This window comes from Heterodontus francisci, chromosome 14 (assembly GCF_036365525.1).
Source record: "Heterodontus francisci isolate sHetFra1 chromosome 14, sHetFra1.hap1, whole genome shotgun sequence".
NCBI classification, from domain to species: Eukaryota; Metazoa; Chordata; class Chondrichthyes; order Heterodontiformes; family Heterodontidae; genus Heterodontus; species Heterodontus francisci.
In genome coordinates, this window is record NC_090384.1 from 37695083 (window position 1) to 37710334 (window position 15252).

Below are 15252 nucleotides of genomic sequence, written 5' to 3' on the forward strand. Positions count from 1 at the left end.
GTTTCAGTGCTGTATCTCTAATCATAAAGGCAGTTAGTTAATACCACACCAATGCGAATAGTTATTCAGACATAACAGATGAGACGGCAGTTTAATGTCTCATCCTAAAGGCTGGATTTATTTTAGAATGAGGGATGGAGGCTAAAGGCAGGTTCAATAAAGACTTTGCATCTTCTTGACAAAGAAAGACAACCAGTACTGTTGATAAGTTGATATATATATATATGGAAAATATTTAATGTATATATACACATACATCCACATATATACATATATATATGTGGACTATTATTCAGAGTCCTTTCATTATTATTTGGTGACCTATATAAGAATAAATCAGACTCAATTAGCCTTAGAGTGCTCCAACTCACTGTTTTATATATGAACATTGAGTACAAAACATGAAAGCACTAAAAGATTACTAAATCATTTAATGCATGTCAAACTTAATTCTGCTATTCCCAACTTGTTTTCTTTGAGGAAAAGACTGAAATGAGATTTGAGCCAAATATTTAAATATTTAAAATGAAGACATAAATAATGTGGATGGAAGTAGGTCTTTCAACTTAGCTGTGATTACAGGTTAGTGAGTTTAGGCAAGGGTGCTAATCAGTAGAACTGTCCTCTCATCTCTTATAGGATAACATGTATGTAAATTGTGAAATAGCTCCCACCAGTAGTACTCACTACTTTATCAATTTGGAAAAAAAATGAATGAAAAATGTTTATAAGTGTATATACAGTGATAGGTTATTATAATCTGTATCATAGTGTTTTGGTTTGATGCAGCTTGAACATCAAGGTTTTGCCGAGCCCTTTCTTTCCCTTTTTTAAGTTTAATGAAGAATAGTTAGATAAAACTATAAATAAAACATACAGCAAGATGCTGCACATTAGCATTTATCAGCCCAGTCCTGGAACCATGAAGTCCTTACCTCTTTCTTCTTCACTGTCTCCTACAATCTACAGGCTTCAGGAGCTTAGTTTTGTCTGGCTACTACCTCTTGAACCATTTCATTCCCTCTTCCACTCTCTTCAGTCATAGTGGTGTTCTGCAGTAATGCCCTGGACATTCAATTGTATGTCTCATGGCAGAGTCACTAGTGTAAGGAACTGCTCAGTATTTGAATTTATGAAGCTGTGCACCGCAGGCCAACATTGTGAAGAATAAAATTTGGAAGTTAGATCTTGAGTTATGAGGACAAAGTGGTTTTGTAAAGAATTACTCCCTCTATGGACACTGTTGTAAACCTCATAATCCATTCGCTGGAATGAAAGGTTACACAGGTCAAGTATAGACATGATGATGAAATACTCTACAGGACATGATGGTTACTGTTGGAACTATGGAACTGTTATCTCTGGTATCCACTGATCAAGATTAGGTAACAAAATTACATTTAGAAGGATGGTTAAATGATCAATAGAGCCACACACTGGAAAGTCATAGGGTGTGCCAGAGGAATTCACAGTAATAGATTAGATGACATTTAAGTGACAGCATAGACAGATTTGGCACAAGACATTTAAGTTATACTGTTGATCCAGATGAAGAGAAGAATTTCCATACACATGGCGTCTCATCATCACATCCTCAAAATTACTTTTGAAGTACAGCTTATTTACCCCCCAGAAATCAACTTTGCAATTCTGTTATGTATTAAAAACTTCATGTCTGTGTCCAGATAACTTTAAAGGAGAATCCAACTTGAAAACCAGGAGAGAGAGGGCCCATTCTAAACAGTGGACACAAGGGTTGGAAGGAAAAGGAGAAAAACAGAACCTTTTTTTTCTTCGAGGCCGTTATTTAAAACCTAACCTCAAACCATAGACTATTTTAGTGGGTGATGACCATGTTTCTCATTGGCAATGATCTGGAACTGTCAATTTTGCCCAAGAGCTATCCCTTGGGTTGCCTGGATGTATTTCTGGAGGTTTCATTACATAAGCACCTCCAGCCTTGCCCCACAGTCCCCCACATTAGTAACCCAACATGTCCATCCTCTCGGTGCCCCACTTTCCTGCGTTAAATAAAATCTCCATTACCCAGTTGGATGATTTTTGACTGTCAGTTAAACAACCTTTTCTTTCCTATCACAAATATTTTTTGTAACTAATACACAAAATTGTTAATTTTTTCTAATGCTTCAATGGTTCTTCTCCCCAAGTTTGGTCCCAGCAATATCCCGGAGATTAGTCTTGAACTCCTAAAGACTCCAGGGCAATCCTAGCTGTTCACTGGATGGCCAACTGAAATGAAGGTAAGAGAGGGTACAAGATGTGAGGAAACGGCGGCACAGTGACGCAGTGGTTAGCACTGCAGCCTCACAGCTCCAGGGACCCGGGTTCGATTCTGGGCACTGCCTGTGTGGAGTTTGCAAGTTCTCCCTGTGTCTGCGTGGGTTTTCTCCGGGTGCTCCGGTTTCCTCCCACAAGCCAAAAGACTTGCAGGTTGGTAGGTAAATTGGCCATTATAAATTGTCACTAGTATAGGTAGGTGGTAGGGAAATATAGGGACAGATGGGGATGTTTGGTAGGAATATGGGATTAGTGTAGGATTAGTATAAATGGGTGGTTGATGGTCGGCACAGACTCGGTGAGCCGAAGGGCCTGTTTCAGTGCTGTATCTCTAATCTAATCTAATCTACAAGAGCTAACCAGAAGCCCACTGCAAGTTATACATGACTTAAAAGCATTTAGCCTATTGTGATAGAAACCACACCTGCCAAATGGAAAATATTAATTTCATCATATAAAACATCATTTGAACACTTACTGGACATTAAAAGACCACAGAGCAGTAGCTGAAAACTTGGCTGCACATTAGCATTCTAAAAGACAGTTGCATGGAGAGACAATGGGAGTACTCCCAGATTCAATTAGCCAGATGAGTTTTGACAATAGTGATGATCAAGAGATGTTGAGAGTCAGTGAATGTGTAAGAGCCAGCATTAACCAACCCCCCCCACCCCACCAACTGAGAGTGTCTGGTAAGCTGTGAGAAATCCACAAACCTTGCAGACGAGGCTGTCTCAAACAAAAAGCTAGTTAGATGACTAACTTACTGGCCAACCTGGAGTTAATTGAATTGTGCTCACAGAACCATTTTTGAAAGAGACAGCAATTGAACTTCAAGAAGAGAGCACTCCCTCTCTCTGTCTCTCTCTCTCTCTCACGCAAAGTTCCAGGGACCCATGGAAGTAAGTTAAGCCTCAAGTCAGAAGACCAGTAAAACAAGTTTGGAAGTATGCACTGGGCCCCAACGAGAACTGCAGACTTAACTTCAAACAAAGACTTTACATCCAACCCAAAACCAGTAACTGAACTCCATCTAGTACTTCAAACCCTTCCACTTTAATTCTTTCTCCTCCTCTGTCTCTATTTGCATGTGTGTTTATTGTGTATGCATGGAAGCATGGTCACCTCATGTATTTTCAGTCGTTTTAACTGATGTCATGCAGGCCCCCACCTGCCAGGAATGAGGCACATTAATTTTGCCACATGGACATTAAATTCCAAATTGTTGCTGGGATAAAAAGAGAAGGCCTATTACAAGGGCTGCCAGACTGGCTGGAAAGACATTTTTGCATATTGACAGACAGTATTGACGGGACAAAGTGGCTATTCCCTGCTCCAATTTAACCCACAATGAACCTTTGATCACCAGGTATTTTGTGGAGAGGAGACATTCCAAGGTCTGCTAGGACAAGACAATCCTCAAGGGCCAGGACTGACTAAGCCAGCTGGTCACATGACTAACTAACTGTTGCAGGTGTTTTTGAACTCGCCACAGAGAATTTGAATTCAAAGCTGTTTGCTCCTGGACTGAAAAGACCACGTGTGGCTGCCTTGCCGCAGCCTCTCCTGTCTGCTCCCATCTCTTTCTCATGGAACTCCAAGACCCATTGAAGACACATGAACCCCAAGAGAGAAAAGTCTCCTAAGGTGAACAAGGTTTAAGAATAATGCTGGGCCCCAATGAGAAGCAAGATCCACCTACAAACAAGGACTCTACAGTGAGCTCGAAGACCTGTAACAAAAAAAACTCTGCAGATATTACCTCAAATCTTTCCACTTTATTTTTCTTCTGCACTTTCCTGTCTCTATTTGCATGTGCGTATCACGTATGCACGCTAGTGTGGGGTGCAGCGTGTATCTGTAGGCGTTAACCGAATTAGAGTTTTTAGTTTAATAAATTTCACTTTTCTTCTTTAAACCTAAGAAAGACTGTTAGTGCTCAATTCTTTGCCTTATAATTAGAAAGTTGTGAACAAGGATTCACCAAGGGGGAGCTAAAAACACTGTTTTAAAAAAGAACCCTGTTACAGTAAGACCAGGTGAAGGCTGAGAGCGAACCCCTAGACACCCTTCTCACCTGGTCGTAATACTGAGTTAGAATTTTGAGATGAATAAACTTACACCTTTCTTGTTTAAATCTGAGAAAACCTATCTGGTTCATTTTGGAGCAATTACTATTAGAGAGCAGTGAGCAAAGGGGGGAAGCTAAAAATAGTATGTTTTAAAAGTTAAACCCTGTTATGGTCAAACCAGGAAAAGGCTGAAAGGGGAGCCCTAGACTACTTCCTCACCTGGTCGTAACAGAAATTTGGGGGCTAGCGTCCTGGATTGGCCTCGCAGACAAAAGAGAAATTGGGAGTGGGAAATCAAACTAATACCAATCAAAAAGAGAAAAGTTTTCAATACAGGGTTTCTTGTGCTAGAATACTTACATGTCTGCAACTGAAGCCAGTAACTCCCCAAGCCTCTACCACATCCCCACCATTCTCCTACCACCTACCTATACTAGGGGCAATTTACAATGGCCAATTTACCTATCAACCTGCAAGTTTTTGGCTGTGGGAGGAAACCAGAGCACCCGGCAGAAACCCACGCAGACACAGGGAGAACTTGCAAACTTCGCACAGGCAGTATCCAGAACTGAACCCAGGTCACTGGAGCTGTGAGGCTGCGGTGCTAACCACTGCACCACTGTGCCAACCTTGGGATGAGTTAAAGCCACTGTCTATGGAGGAGTCGAGAAATATGGCTGAGCAGTGTGGGATCACTTTCCGTGCCAAGGTTAGGAAGTCTGAACTCCTAAGACTAGTGACCAACCATTTTCCCCTCGAATCTGAAGAAGCAGAGACAGGGTTAAAAGTAGACTCCGACAGGGTATTGCTAGCAAAGATACAATTGGAACATAGGAAACTTGAATTTGAAGACAGGGAAAGAGAGAGATAAAGGGAGAGACAGGAGAAAGAGAGAGAGAGAGTAGAGAGAAAGAGAAAGAAATGTCCAGAAGGAACGGGAGGAAAGATTTCTGAGGTGGCTTGAGTTAACTAGGGGGCGACAGAGTAACCCCAGAAAAAGCATGGAAAATACGAGTGCGGGGCTGAGTACGGAATTTTAAAAATTATCCCAATTGATTCCAAAATTCAATGGGGGAGACGTGGAAGAATGTTTTGTATCTTTTGAGAAACTGGCAAAGCAGTTAAAATGGCCGGCTGAGAGCGGGACTCTTCTGGTGCAAAGTAAGTTAACAGGAAAAGCCCATCAGGCTAATTCCCTGTTGCTAGATGAGAGCTCATCAAATTATGAACTGACAAAAAATGCTATCTTTGGGGCATATGAGCTAGTACCAGAAGCCTATCGCCAGAAGTTTAGAACCCTTAGGAAGCAAGCTGATCAAATTTACCTGGAGTTTGACAGAAATAAACAGCTGGCTTTTGACCAGTGTTTGGGGGGCTCTTAAAGTGCAGCCCAGCCCTGAAAACCTCAGAGAGGTGATTTTGCGAGAGGAATTTAAAAACTCTCCCCCGCTCTTCATAAAGACCTATGTGGAGGAACAAAAAGTTCTTAGAGCAAGACAAGCCATAGTTCTGGCTGATGAGTTTGCTCAATATACAATTTCCCCAGGGGAAAACCTTTCCTAGTCACCCCCACAAATCCGAAAAGAACAAAGGGTGGGAAGGTGATAGGAGCCCAAGCAGTCCTGGGAGAGGAAGAAAAGCAGAACACACATGGGCCCTCCTCCAGCGCAAAAGGATAGTGCTGTAAGTAGGAGTGAGATCTGGAGACCTGTGTGCTTCCATTGTAATAAGGCAGGTCATTTGAGAGCTGACTGCTGGAAACTACAGGGAAGACCTGTAGGGTTAATCAGGGCACACTTGCCCAGTAAAGGAGGAGGGACCCTGATGGAAAGCACAGCTGAACAAGCTGTGGCTTTAACTGCAGCAGTAGTAAGGCCCAGAAAACATACTGCTGCAGATGCAGGAAAACTTAATAGTATTCCTGAAGGTTATCAGGATTTTGTGTCTAAAGGGAGAGTAACCCTATACCCCTCAATTGGGGCAAGCAAGCCCATAGTAATTCTCAGGGACATAGGGGCCACTAGATCCTTTTTACTGGGAAAAGGTCTGACCTTTCACCCAGAGAGTGCAGTAAATACCAGAATGGTGGTGAATGGTATTGGAGGGCAGTGTACGTCTGTACCTTTATACCGGGTGCGACCTAGTTTCGGAACCGATGACCATAGGGATTGTCCCTAGTTTGCCTGTGGACAGGGTTGACCTGCTCCTAGGTAATGATCTGGTGGGGGCGAAGGTGGTAGCCTCCCCCATAGTGAAAGAAAGACCACAGGAGGTCAGAGAGACAGGGCAGTGGCAGGGGACGGTCCCCTGCAGTTCCCCTGAATGTGTAGTGAATCAGGCCATGATCAAACCAGCTCCCCCAGAGGAGACTGCATTGGCACTGCAAGCGGGTGACCATGAGGTCTGTCTGAGACTTTCTTTGGAAAGTTAGAAGACCAAGGGAATGGATTAAATGAATCTTCCCTAGCTGAGGCTCAGCGAGCTGACCCAGTGAGTTAGCACAGGCTGCCCAGTTTGAAAGTGAAGCAGAGGGAGTCCCTGATTTTTCTTTGGGCCTCCTTATCTCGAGAGACAATGGATACGCGCCTGGAGGTGGTCAGTGGTTTGTGAAGCAGCGCCTGGAGTGGCTATAAAGGCCAATTCTGGAGTGACAGGCTCTTCCACAGGTGCTGCAGAGAAATTTGTTTGTTGGGGCTGTTGCACAGTTGGCTCTCCCCTTGCGCCTCTGTCTTTTTTCCTGCCAACTACTAAGTCTCTTCGACTCGCCACAATTTAGCCCTGTCTTTATGGCTGCCCGCCAGCTCTGGCGAATGCTGGCAACTGACTCCCACGACTTGTGATCAATGTCACACGATTTCATGTCGCGTTTGCAGACGTCTTTATAACGGAGACATGGACGGCCGGTAGGTCTGATACCAGTGGCGAGCTCGCTGTACAATGTGTCTTTGGGGATCCTGCCATCTTCCATGCGGCTCACATGGCCAAGCCATCTCAAGCGCCGCTGACTCAGTAGTGTGTATAAGCTGGGGATGTTGGCCGCTTCAAGGACTTCTGTGTTGGAGATATAGTCCTGCCACCTGATGCCAAGTATTCTCCGAAGGCAGCGAAGATGGAATGAATTGAGACGTCGCTCTTGGCTTGCATACGTTGTCCAGGCCTCGCTGCCGTAGAGCAAGGTACTGAGGACACAGGCCTGATACACTCGGACTTTTGTGTTCCGTGTCAGTGCGCCATTTTCCCACACTCTCTTGGCCAGTCTGAACATAGCAGTGGAAGCCTTACCCATGCGCTTGTTGATTTCTGCATCTAGAGACAGGTTACTGGTGATAGTTGAGCCTAGGTAGGTGAACTCTTGAACCACTTCCAGAGCGTGGTCGCCAATATTGATGGATGGAGCATTTCTGACATCCTGCCCCATGATGTTCGTTTTCTTGAGGCTGATGGTTAGGCCAAATTCATTGCAGGCAGACGCAAACCTGTCGATGAGACTCTGCAGGCATTCTTCAGTGTGAGATGTTAAAGCAGCATCGTCAGCAAAGAGGAGTTCTCTGATGAGGACTTTCCGTACTTTGGACTTCGCTCTTAGACGGGCAAGGTTGAACAACCTGCCCCCTGATCTTGTGTGGAGGAAAATTCCTTCTTCAGAGGATTTGAACGCATGTGAAAGCAGCAGGGAGAAGAAAATCCCAAAAAGTGTGGGTGCGAGAACACAGCCCTGTTTCACACCACTCAGGATAGGAAAGGGCTCTGATGAGGAGCCACCATGTTGAATTGTGCCTTTCATATTGTCATGGAATGAGGTGATGATACTTAGTAGCTTTGGTGGACATCCGATCTTTTCTAGTAGTCTGAAGAGACCACGTCTGCTGACGAGGTCAAAGGCTTTGGTGAGATCAATGAAAGCAATGTAGAGGGGCATCTGTTGTTCACGGCATTTCTCCTGTATCTGACGAAGGGAGAACAGCATGTCAATAGTCGATCTCTCTGCACGAAAGCCACACTGTGCCTCAGGGTAGACGCGCTCGGCCAGCTTCTGGAGCCTGTTCAGAGCGACTCGAGCAAAGACTTTCCCCACTATGCTGAGCAGGGAGATTCCACGGTAGTTGTTGCAGTCACCGCGGTCACCTTTGTTTTTATAGAGGGTGATGATGTTGGCATCGCGCATGTCCTGGGGTACTGCTCCCTCGTCCCAGCACAGGCATAGCAGTTCATGTAGTGCTGAGAGTATAGCAGGCTTGGCACTCTTGATTATTTCAGGGGTAATGCTGTCCTTCCCAGGGGCTTTTCCGCTGGCTAGGGAATCAATGGCATCACTGAGTTCCGATTTGGTTGGCTGTATGTCCAGCTCATCCATGACTGGTAGAGGCTGGGCTGCATTGAGGGCAGTCTCAGTGACAGCATTCTCCCTGGAGTACAGTTCTAGGTAGTGCTCAACCCAGCGGTCCATCTGTTTGCGTTGGTCAGTGATTATGTCCCCCGATTTAGATTTGAGGGGGGTGATCTTCTTGATGGTTGGCCCAAGAGCTCTCTTTATGCCATCATACATTCCTCTGATGTTTCCGGTGTCTGAGGCCAGCTGAATATGACTGCATAGGTGTTGCCAGTAGTCGTTTGCGCAACGCCTAGCTGTTCTTTGTGCAGTACTTCTGGCTGCTTTAAGTGCTGCGGATGTTAAATCGCTGGGGGCTTTCTTGTAGTTCAAAAGTGCAATGCGCTTAGCGGCTATGACAGGTTCCAGCTCTTCATTATGAGATTGAAACCAGTCTGCATTTCTCTTCGCACTTTTGCCGTAGGTGGTCAAAGCTGACTCATAGATGGCGCCTCTGATGTGGGCCCACTTGGTCTCAGCATCCCCTGTGGGAGTGTTTTGAAGGGCTGTTACAAGTGAATTTAGAAATTTTTGTAACAGCTGTGGGTGAGAAATTCTGCTCGTGTTGATGCGCGGGTGGCCCTTCTGCTTGGAATGATGCAACTTCTTTGGTCTGAGTCTAACCTTGCTGCACACCAGGGAGTGGTCGGTGTCGCAGTCCGCACTGTGGAAGCTGCGTGTGATTTGAACACTGTTTAAGGCGGCTCGCCTTGTGACAATGAGGTCTAGCTGGTGCCAACGACGTGATCTTGGGTGCCTCCATGAAACCTGGTGACAGGGTTTAGTGTGAAAGAACGAGTTGGTGATGCAGAGGTTATGATAGGTACACAACTCAAGCAGTCTCTGCCCGTTCTCATTCATCCTTCCAACGCCATAGCGCCCAAGGCAGGAGGGCCATGAGTCATGGTCGGCCCCAACCCTGGCATTAAAGTCCCCCAGCAGGAATAGGTGTTCGGTGTTGGGGATGCTGCTAATGATGTTATGGAGTTGTTCATAGAACTGGTCTTTAGCTTCAGGTGCAGAACAGAGTGTTGGAGCATAGATGCTGAGTAGGTGTACTGGACCAGAGGTGGTGAGCAGTCGGATGGACAGTATGCGTTCCGAGCCATTTGAGGGAGGCTCTATCATGCTGAGCAAGGAGTTTCTGATGGCGAAGCCCACTCCATGCTGTCTTGGTTCTTCAGGATCCCTGCCCTGCCAGAAGAAGGTGTAGTCTTGCTCTGCTAGAGAGCCACTCGCGGGGAGGCGAGTCTCCTGAAGTGCTGCAATGTCCACATTGAGTCTACTGAGCTCGTTGTTAATGATGGCGGTCTTCCGAGAATCGTTGATTTGTGTAAGGTCTACCGACAGGCCAGGACACATAGTTCTGACGTTCCAGCTTGCAAAGCGAAGGGCTGGTACCTTCTTTCCTTTTTTCATGTTGTTTGGTGCGGTGTATCAGTCCACCTTTCGGGCAATGACCCTGAGCTCCAAGCACCCATTGAAGCAGGCAGACTGTGGCGGGACAGAACCTTATTGACCGGGGGCTGCCCGGTTTGAGGCGGGCGGTAGCTGTCCAGTGAGGTGCAATGACCTCTCCCACCGACAAAGGCAACCCGTGGCGCCCAGTTTCTACGCCAATTTATCTGGACTTATAACCCGTAACTGCTGCCTTCCGTGTTGTTTCAGTCGCTGTGAGGCAACTATGGAGTGACCTCTCCATGGCGCATGCCTGGGCAAATTTATGGAGGTTGAGAGTTGCCCAGTCGTCAAAACCCCCCTCTCGGCCTTTCTGGTGGGGTCCAAAGGAGTGCAGGACACGACGTTTGGCACCAGTATGGCTGCAGGAACTGCCGGAAACATGCCAAAGGTGACACATGACCGCCTACGGGGTTCCGCTCCGGATTTTCTGTTAGGGTTTACTCCCTTAGCCTTGGTCTCTCCCGAGACGCCCACAAGGCAGTGGGGTTGTTGGGGCCCCTACACAGGTGTAGGATGGTGCCGGTGGGAGGAGGGGATGCAAGGGGGAGGGGTAGAGGGATGGGGTGGGGGGGGGTGCAGGGGAAGGGGGTGCGGGGTGAAGATGGTGCGAGGGGGGGGGCGGGCTGGGACGGGGTTGTGAGGGGGTGAGCTGAGAGGGTGGAGCAGGGAAGGGGACGGGGGTGGGGGGGGGGTGGAAGGGGGGTAAAGGAGGGGGGTAAAGGAGGGGGGTAAAGGAGGGGGGTAAAGGAGGGGGGTAAAGGGGGGGGAGGGGGGGGTGGAATCTGGTGCAGGTAATAAGCCATTTCCTCAGTGCCCACCATCGACGTCCGGAAAGCTCATCCACGTCCTTCGGGAGGTGAAGCATCATTTGGCAGACTTAGAGGTGATTACATTTGTTAAGGGTTTTTTTTTTGCAGTGGTTTAAATAAAGGCATGCAGCATTGCCGACAGTGCGCTGCAGATGCTCTCCGAGCCATCTCCCGCGGGCGCTTTGAAGTTGCGGCCGGGGGGGCCGTTCGTGGATGTTTTGGGTGTTCGGGGCACCTTTTCACAGGACTTCTCTCGGGTCCCGCTGCTCCTTCTTCACCTCAATGGACTTACCGCATGCCGTGGCTGCAGACACTCTGGACTGTGAAGACAGCAGGATCGGAGATTAAAGTATCGGCAGCTGTTCTCGTCAGTTTCATCCGGATCAATTTCATTGAGAAAACAAAGAGCAGGTGTGGCTGGGGGAGGGCAGTGGGCCCAAGTAACATACACTAAACTAACTGTTAACTTTTAGATAGGGCTAAAATGAACTGATTTAAAGAGCCAGGGGAATTTAAACAGTTTAAGAGGGCAGAATGGGGGAGAAAACGTTAGGGATGGCAGCAGATGGCCATGGATAGAGTTGAACAGCAAGGGAGCTTCCTCGGGAGCTTCCAGCACAGGAGCCATCTTGAAAGCTACTATTTAAAGAATGAGGTACTGATGAGGAAATGGAGTTCTCCTCACAGACTTGAGGATAAAGAGTAATAAGGCAGGTTCACCAGGTAGTGGTGCCGCAGAGGCAGCGGAGAGAAATATTAAGAATGGTCCATGTGATTACAGTGGCTGTACATGTCGGTATACGATGGCAGTTTGACTGGCCAAATCTCCACAAAGATGTGGTAGAGTAGTGCAGGAGTTGCCACATGTGCTAGGTTGAGGGGAAACCCCAACCCACAGTGAAATCTGCACCCTTAAGTTTTGTTTGGAGGACCCTCCAGCAGAGGACTGGTAAATTGTAAGGGACCCCTACCAAGAACAAAAGGGGACAGACAGGCACAGGGCTGGCAAGAAATTAGAGAGGAAAGGAGAAACAGGGACAAAGAGGACAGGTTAAAGGAGATCCGAGAGGATTCCCAAATGGAAACCCCTACTATCGAGTCAACTAACCCCGAAATGTTGGAAAAATTAGACCCCACATCCTCTATTAAATGCAGGCACCAGAAACATCCCACCAGAGTTGCTAACAGAATTCACAGAAACCTACTAGGACAAAGAACGTCCTCAAGAAAACAGAGAAACTGTGAGGGTGATGCCTCACCTAGTCCAAGTGCCGCAGAAGTGCAGTAGAATCTGGACAAATACCTGCAAGCAGGATATTCCCAGAGGACAAAGGGAAGATTAGTAAAGAATTTCCCCCCCCCCCCCCCCCCCCACAGTCAGGAGAAAAGGGAAGCAACCATACCCGAAAGTGAAAAGCCCTTGCATGACTCATCAGAGCACTGAAAGAGAGATCAGACTGGATCCACCCACTGCCGACTCCCATGATCAGAACTCCAAACCAGGGCTAATTAAATGTAACCCTCCCCCTGCAGACCTCAACAGGAACAAAGGCACCCTCGACAGTCATAGAAATGTGAAAATTGCAAACCACCCCAAAAAAGTCACTCGTTTGTTGGGATGCCCATTCCCAACGTATTGCAGGCTGATTGTGAAGAAACTTTAAACCCCTTCGACAACACATAACTATCTCAGATCCATCTCAAGGAGAAAGGGGGCAGTTTAAAGCACCACTACTACTAAGGAAAGACAGACTGTAACAATTTTTAAGATTTCTGAATGAATGGAAATGAATAAGGAATGTATGTTTTCCTGTACTTTCTCTTCTTTCTACTTTATAATGAAATGCTCCCCTAATGTCGCATTTCATTCAGCCGGATGTAAAGGTGTGATGGAAACCACACCTGCCAAATGGAAAATATTAATTCTGTCATATGGAACATTATTTGAAGGCTTACTGAACATCGAACATAACTTGTTTTAAAAGACCACAGAACAGTGGCTGAAAACATAGCTGAACATTTTTGCATTCTAAAAGACAGTTGCATGGAGAGACAATGGGAGTACCCCCGGATTCAATTAGCCAGATGAGTTTTGGCAATAATGATGATCAAGAGAGATTGAGAGTCAGTGAGTGTGTAAGACCCAGCATTCCACCCCCACCCCACTGAGAGTGTCTGGTAAGCTGTGTGGAATCCACAAACCTCGCAGGCGAGGCTGTCTCAAACAAAAAGCTAGTTATATGACTAACTTACTGGCCAACCTGGAGTTAATTGTATTGTGCTCACAGAACCGTTTTTGAAAGAGACTGCAATTGAATTTCAAGAAGAGAGCACTCCCTCTCTCTGTTCTCCCAATGAGAACTGCAAGACTTAAATTCAATCAAAGACTTTACATCCAACCTACAACCAGTAACTGAACTCCATCTATTACTTCAAACCTTTCCCCTTAAATTCTTTCTCCTCTTCTGACTCTATTTGCTCATGTTTATCATGTTTGCATGGTCGCATCGCATATTTTTAGTAGTTTTAACTGAGTTAGTTTTGAGGTTAATAAACTTATACCTTTCTTGCTTAAATCTGTGAAAACCGATCTGGTTGATTTCTTTGCAATTACAATTAGAGAGCAGTTAGCAAGGAATCACTGAGGTGTATCTAAAAACACTGTGTTTTAAAAGTTAAACCCTGTTATGGCCAAACCAAGAAAAGGCTGAGAGGGGAGCCCTAGACCCCTTTCGCACCTGGTCGTAACACTATAGAACACAAGAAGTGAACTGGCAGCAGCCCCAGCCTACCTGGCTTTCTGCTGATGGTCATACCGGGCCTCATCTTGAAGAATCTGTAGGTTGACTTGTGTAGTCTCCAAGTCCTGCTTAGTTCTATCCAACTGCTCCTGTAGGTCCTCATTCATCTGCTTCAACCTTTCGTTCTGAATCCTAGTTTCCGTGTGCTCATAGCTAAACCCCTCAAGTTGTAGTTCCAGCTGTATATGGAGTCAATTAGACAGGATTCATTAATGCAATGCAGCAGAATCCATTTTAAATTATGGTGTCCTATTTTTCCCACCTGTTCCCCACCTGAGCAACTCCTGATCCTTCTCCTACTTGCTGCCGATTTCCTCCTTCCTGATCTCACTGTTAGTTTTCTAACTTACCACAGAGGGATCAGAGATTGAACATTGAACCTTCTGGGCCTGTATGGCTCAGTCCTACATCAAACAGTATATGTACCAGTTATGGTCATTGGAGGCTATCTGTGGTGTACAAAGTTATATCTGGCTGGATTTTGTGGAGGAGGCGGGGCTTGTGACGCTGGGCTGAAATGGCGGGGCGAGCCTCACCTCGGCCTTTTCATGTCCCCACCACTGCAGCAATATTCCGGTGCTTTGAAGGTTAAGTGTCCAGTGCCAGGATCCCCATCACTTTATAGACGGAAATCCTGCCTCCAAGAGCTGCCCACCAATCACAGGGGTGGCAGCTCAACAGTCCCGGCAACGCCACCGGGAGCGGTGGCCACTGCCAGTATTGCAGAGGCCTTGAACCTAGGCCCAGCGCTGGAACACCGCACCTCAGGTAAGTGAAGCAGGATTGCTAGGGCCAGTCCAGAAGGCCTCAGCGAGGGGGGGCGGGGGTGGGGTTTATGTGAGCGGTCGGAAAGCCCAAGAGGTGGGGGTGTCCTGGGAGGTGAATTGTTTCCCAGCCAGGACCCTCTATGGGCCACAGATTGCCAAAGGAGGAGGGACCTCCTTCCCCACCATCCCCCAAGCCCACAGGGAGGGTATCTCATTTTACAAAGCGTCCTCCCAATGTGGCTGAGGCACTGAGGCAAACCTCCCACAGCCACTGGTTAGATCGCAGCAGTGGCGGGAAGAGGCCCTTGAGTTGCCGTTAATAGGCCACTTAAGGCTATTAATTGGTCTCTGGACAGGAAGGCCATTGTCAGCCTATCTCACCCCCTGGCAAGATTGCTTGGCAACAGGGCGGCATCATGCCATCCACCCCCTGCTACCCCTCATGATTCCATGGGCAAACAAAAGAAATCTTATTTCTAATCATCAAGGACGTCAATCAGTTCTACACTTGGACGAACCAGATGTTCAACCTGAAATTCAGAAAGCACCGGATACTACAAATCTCAATGAAGGCCATCCAAGTCAAGAAACGAGAAGATTAGGTATAAGTATACACTCATTAATTCAGCCCTCCCCCTGCTCAGAGCCCCAACAATAGCCCTTCCCACAGTGGCC

At 46.8% G+C, this 15252-nt stretch overlaps 1 protein-coding gene across 4 annotated transcripts in view; it reads right to left on the reverse strand.

Annotated features, from left to right (window-relative positions):
- The window catches only part of cracr2b (calcium release activated channel regulator 2B), a 211833-nt gene that overhangs the window by 55509 nt on the left and 141072 nt on the right, over positions 1–15252 (reverse strand). For all 4 annotated transcript variants that reach the window (XM_068046019.1, XM_068046022.1, XM_068046020.1 and 1 more), the window contains one exon: positions 13802–13989. In XM_068046019.1, the coding sequence (XP_067902120.1) occupies positions 13802–13989 (188 nt within the window). The remainder of the gene's footprint in view (positions 1–13801; positions 13990–15252) is intronic.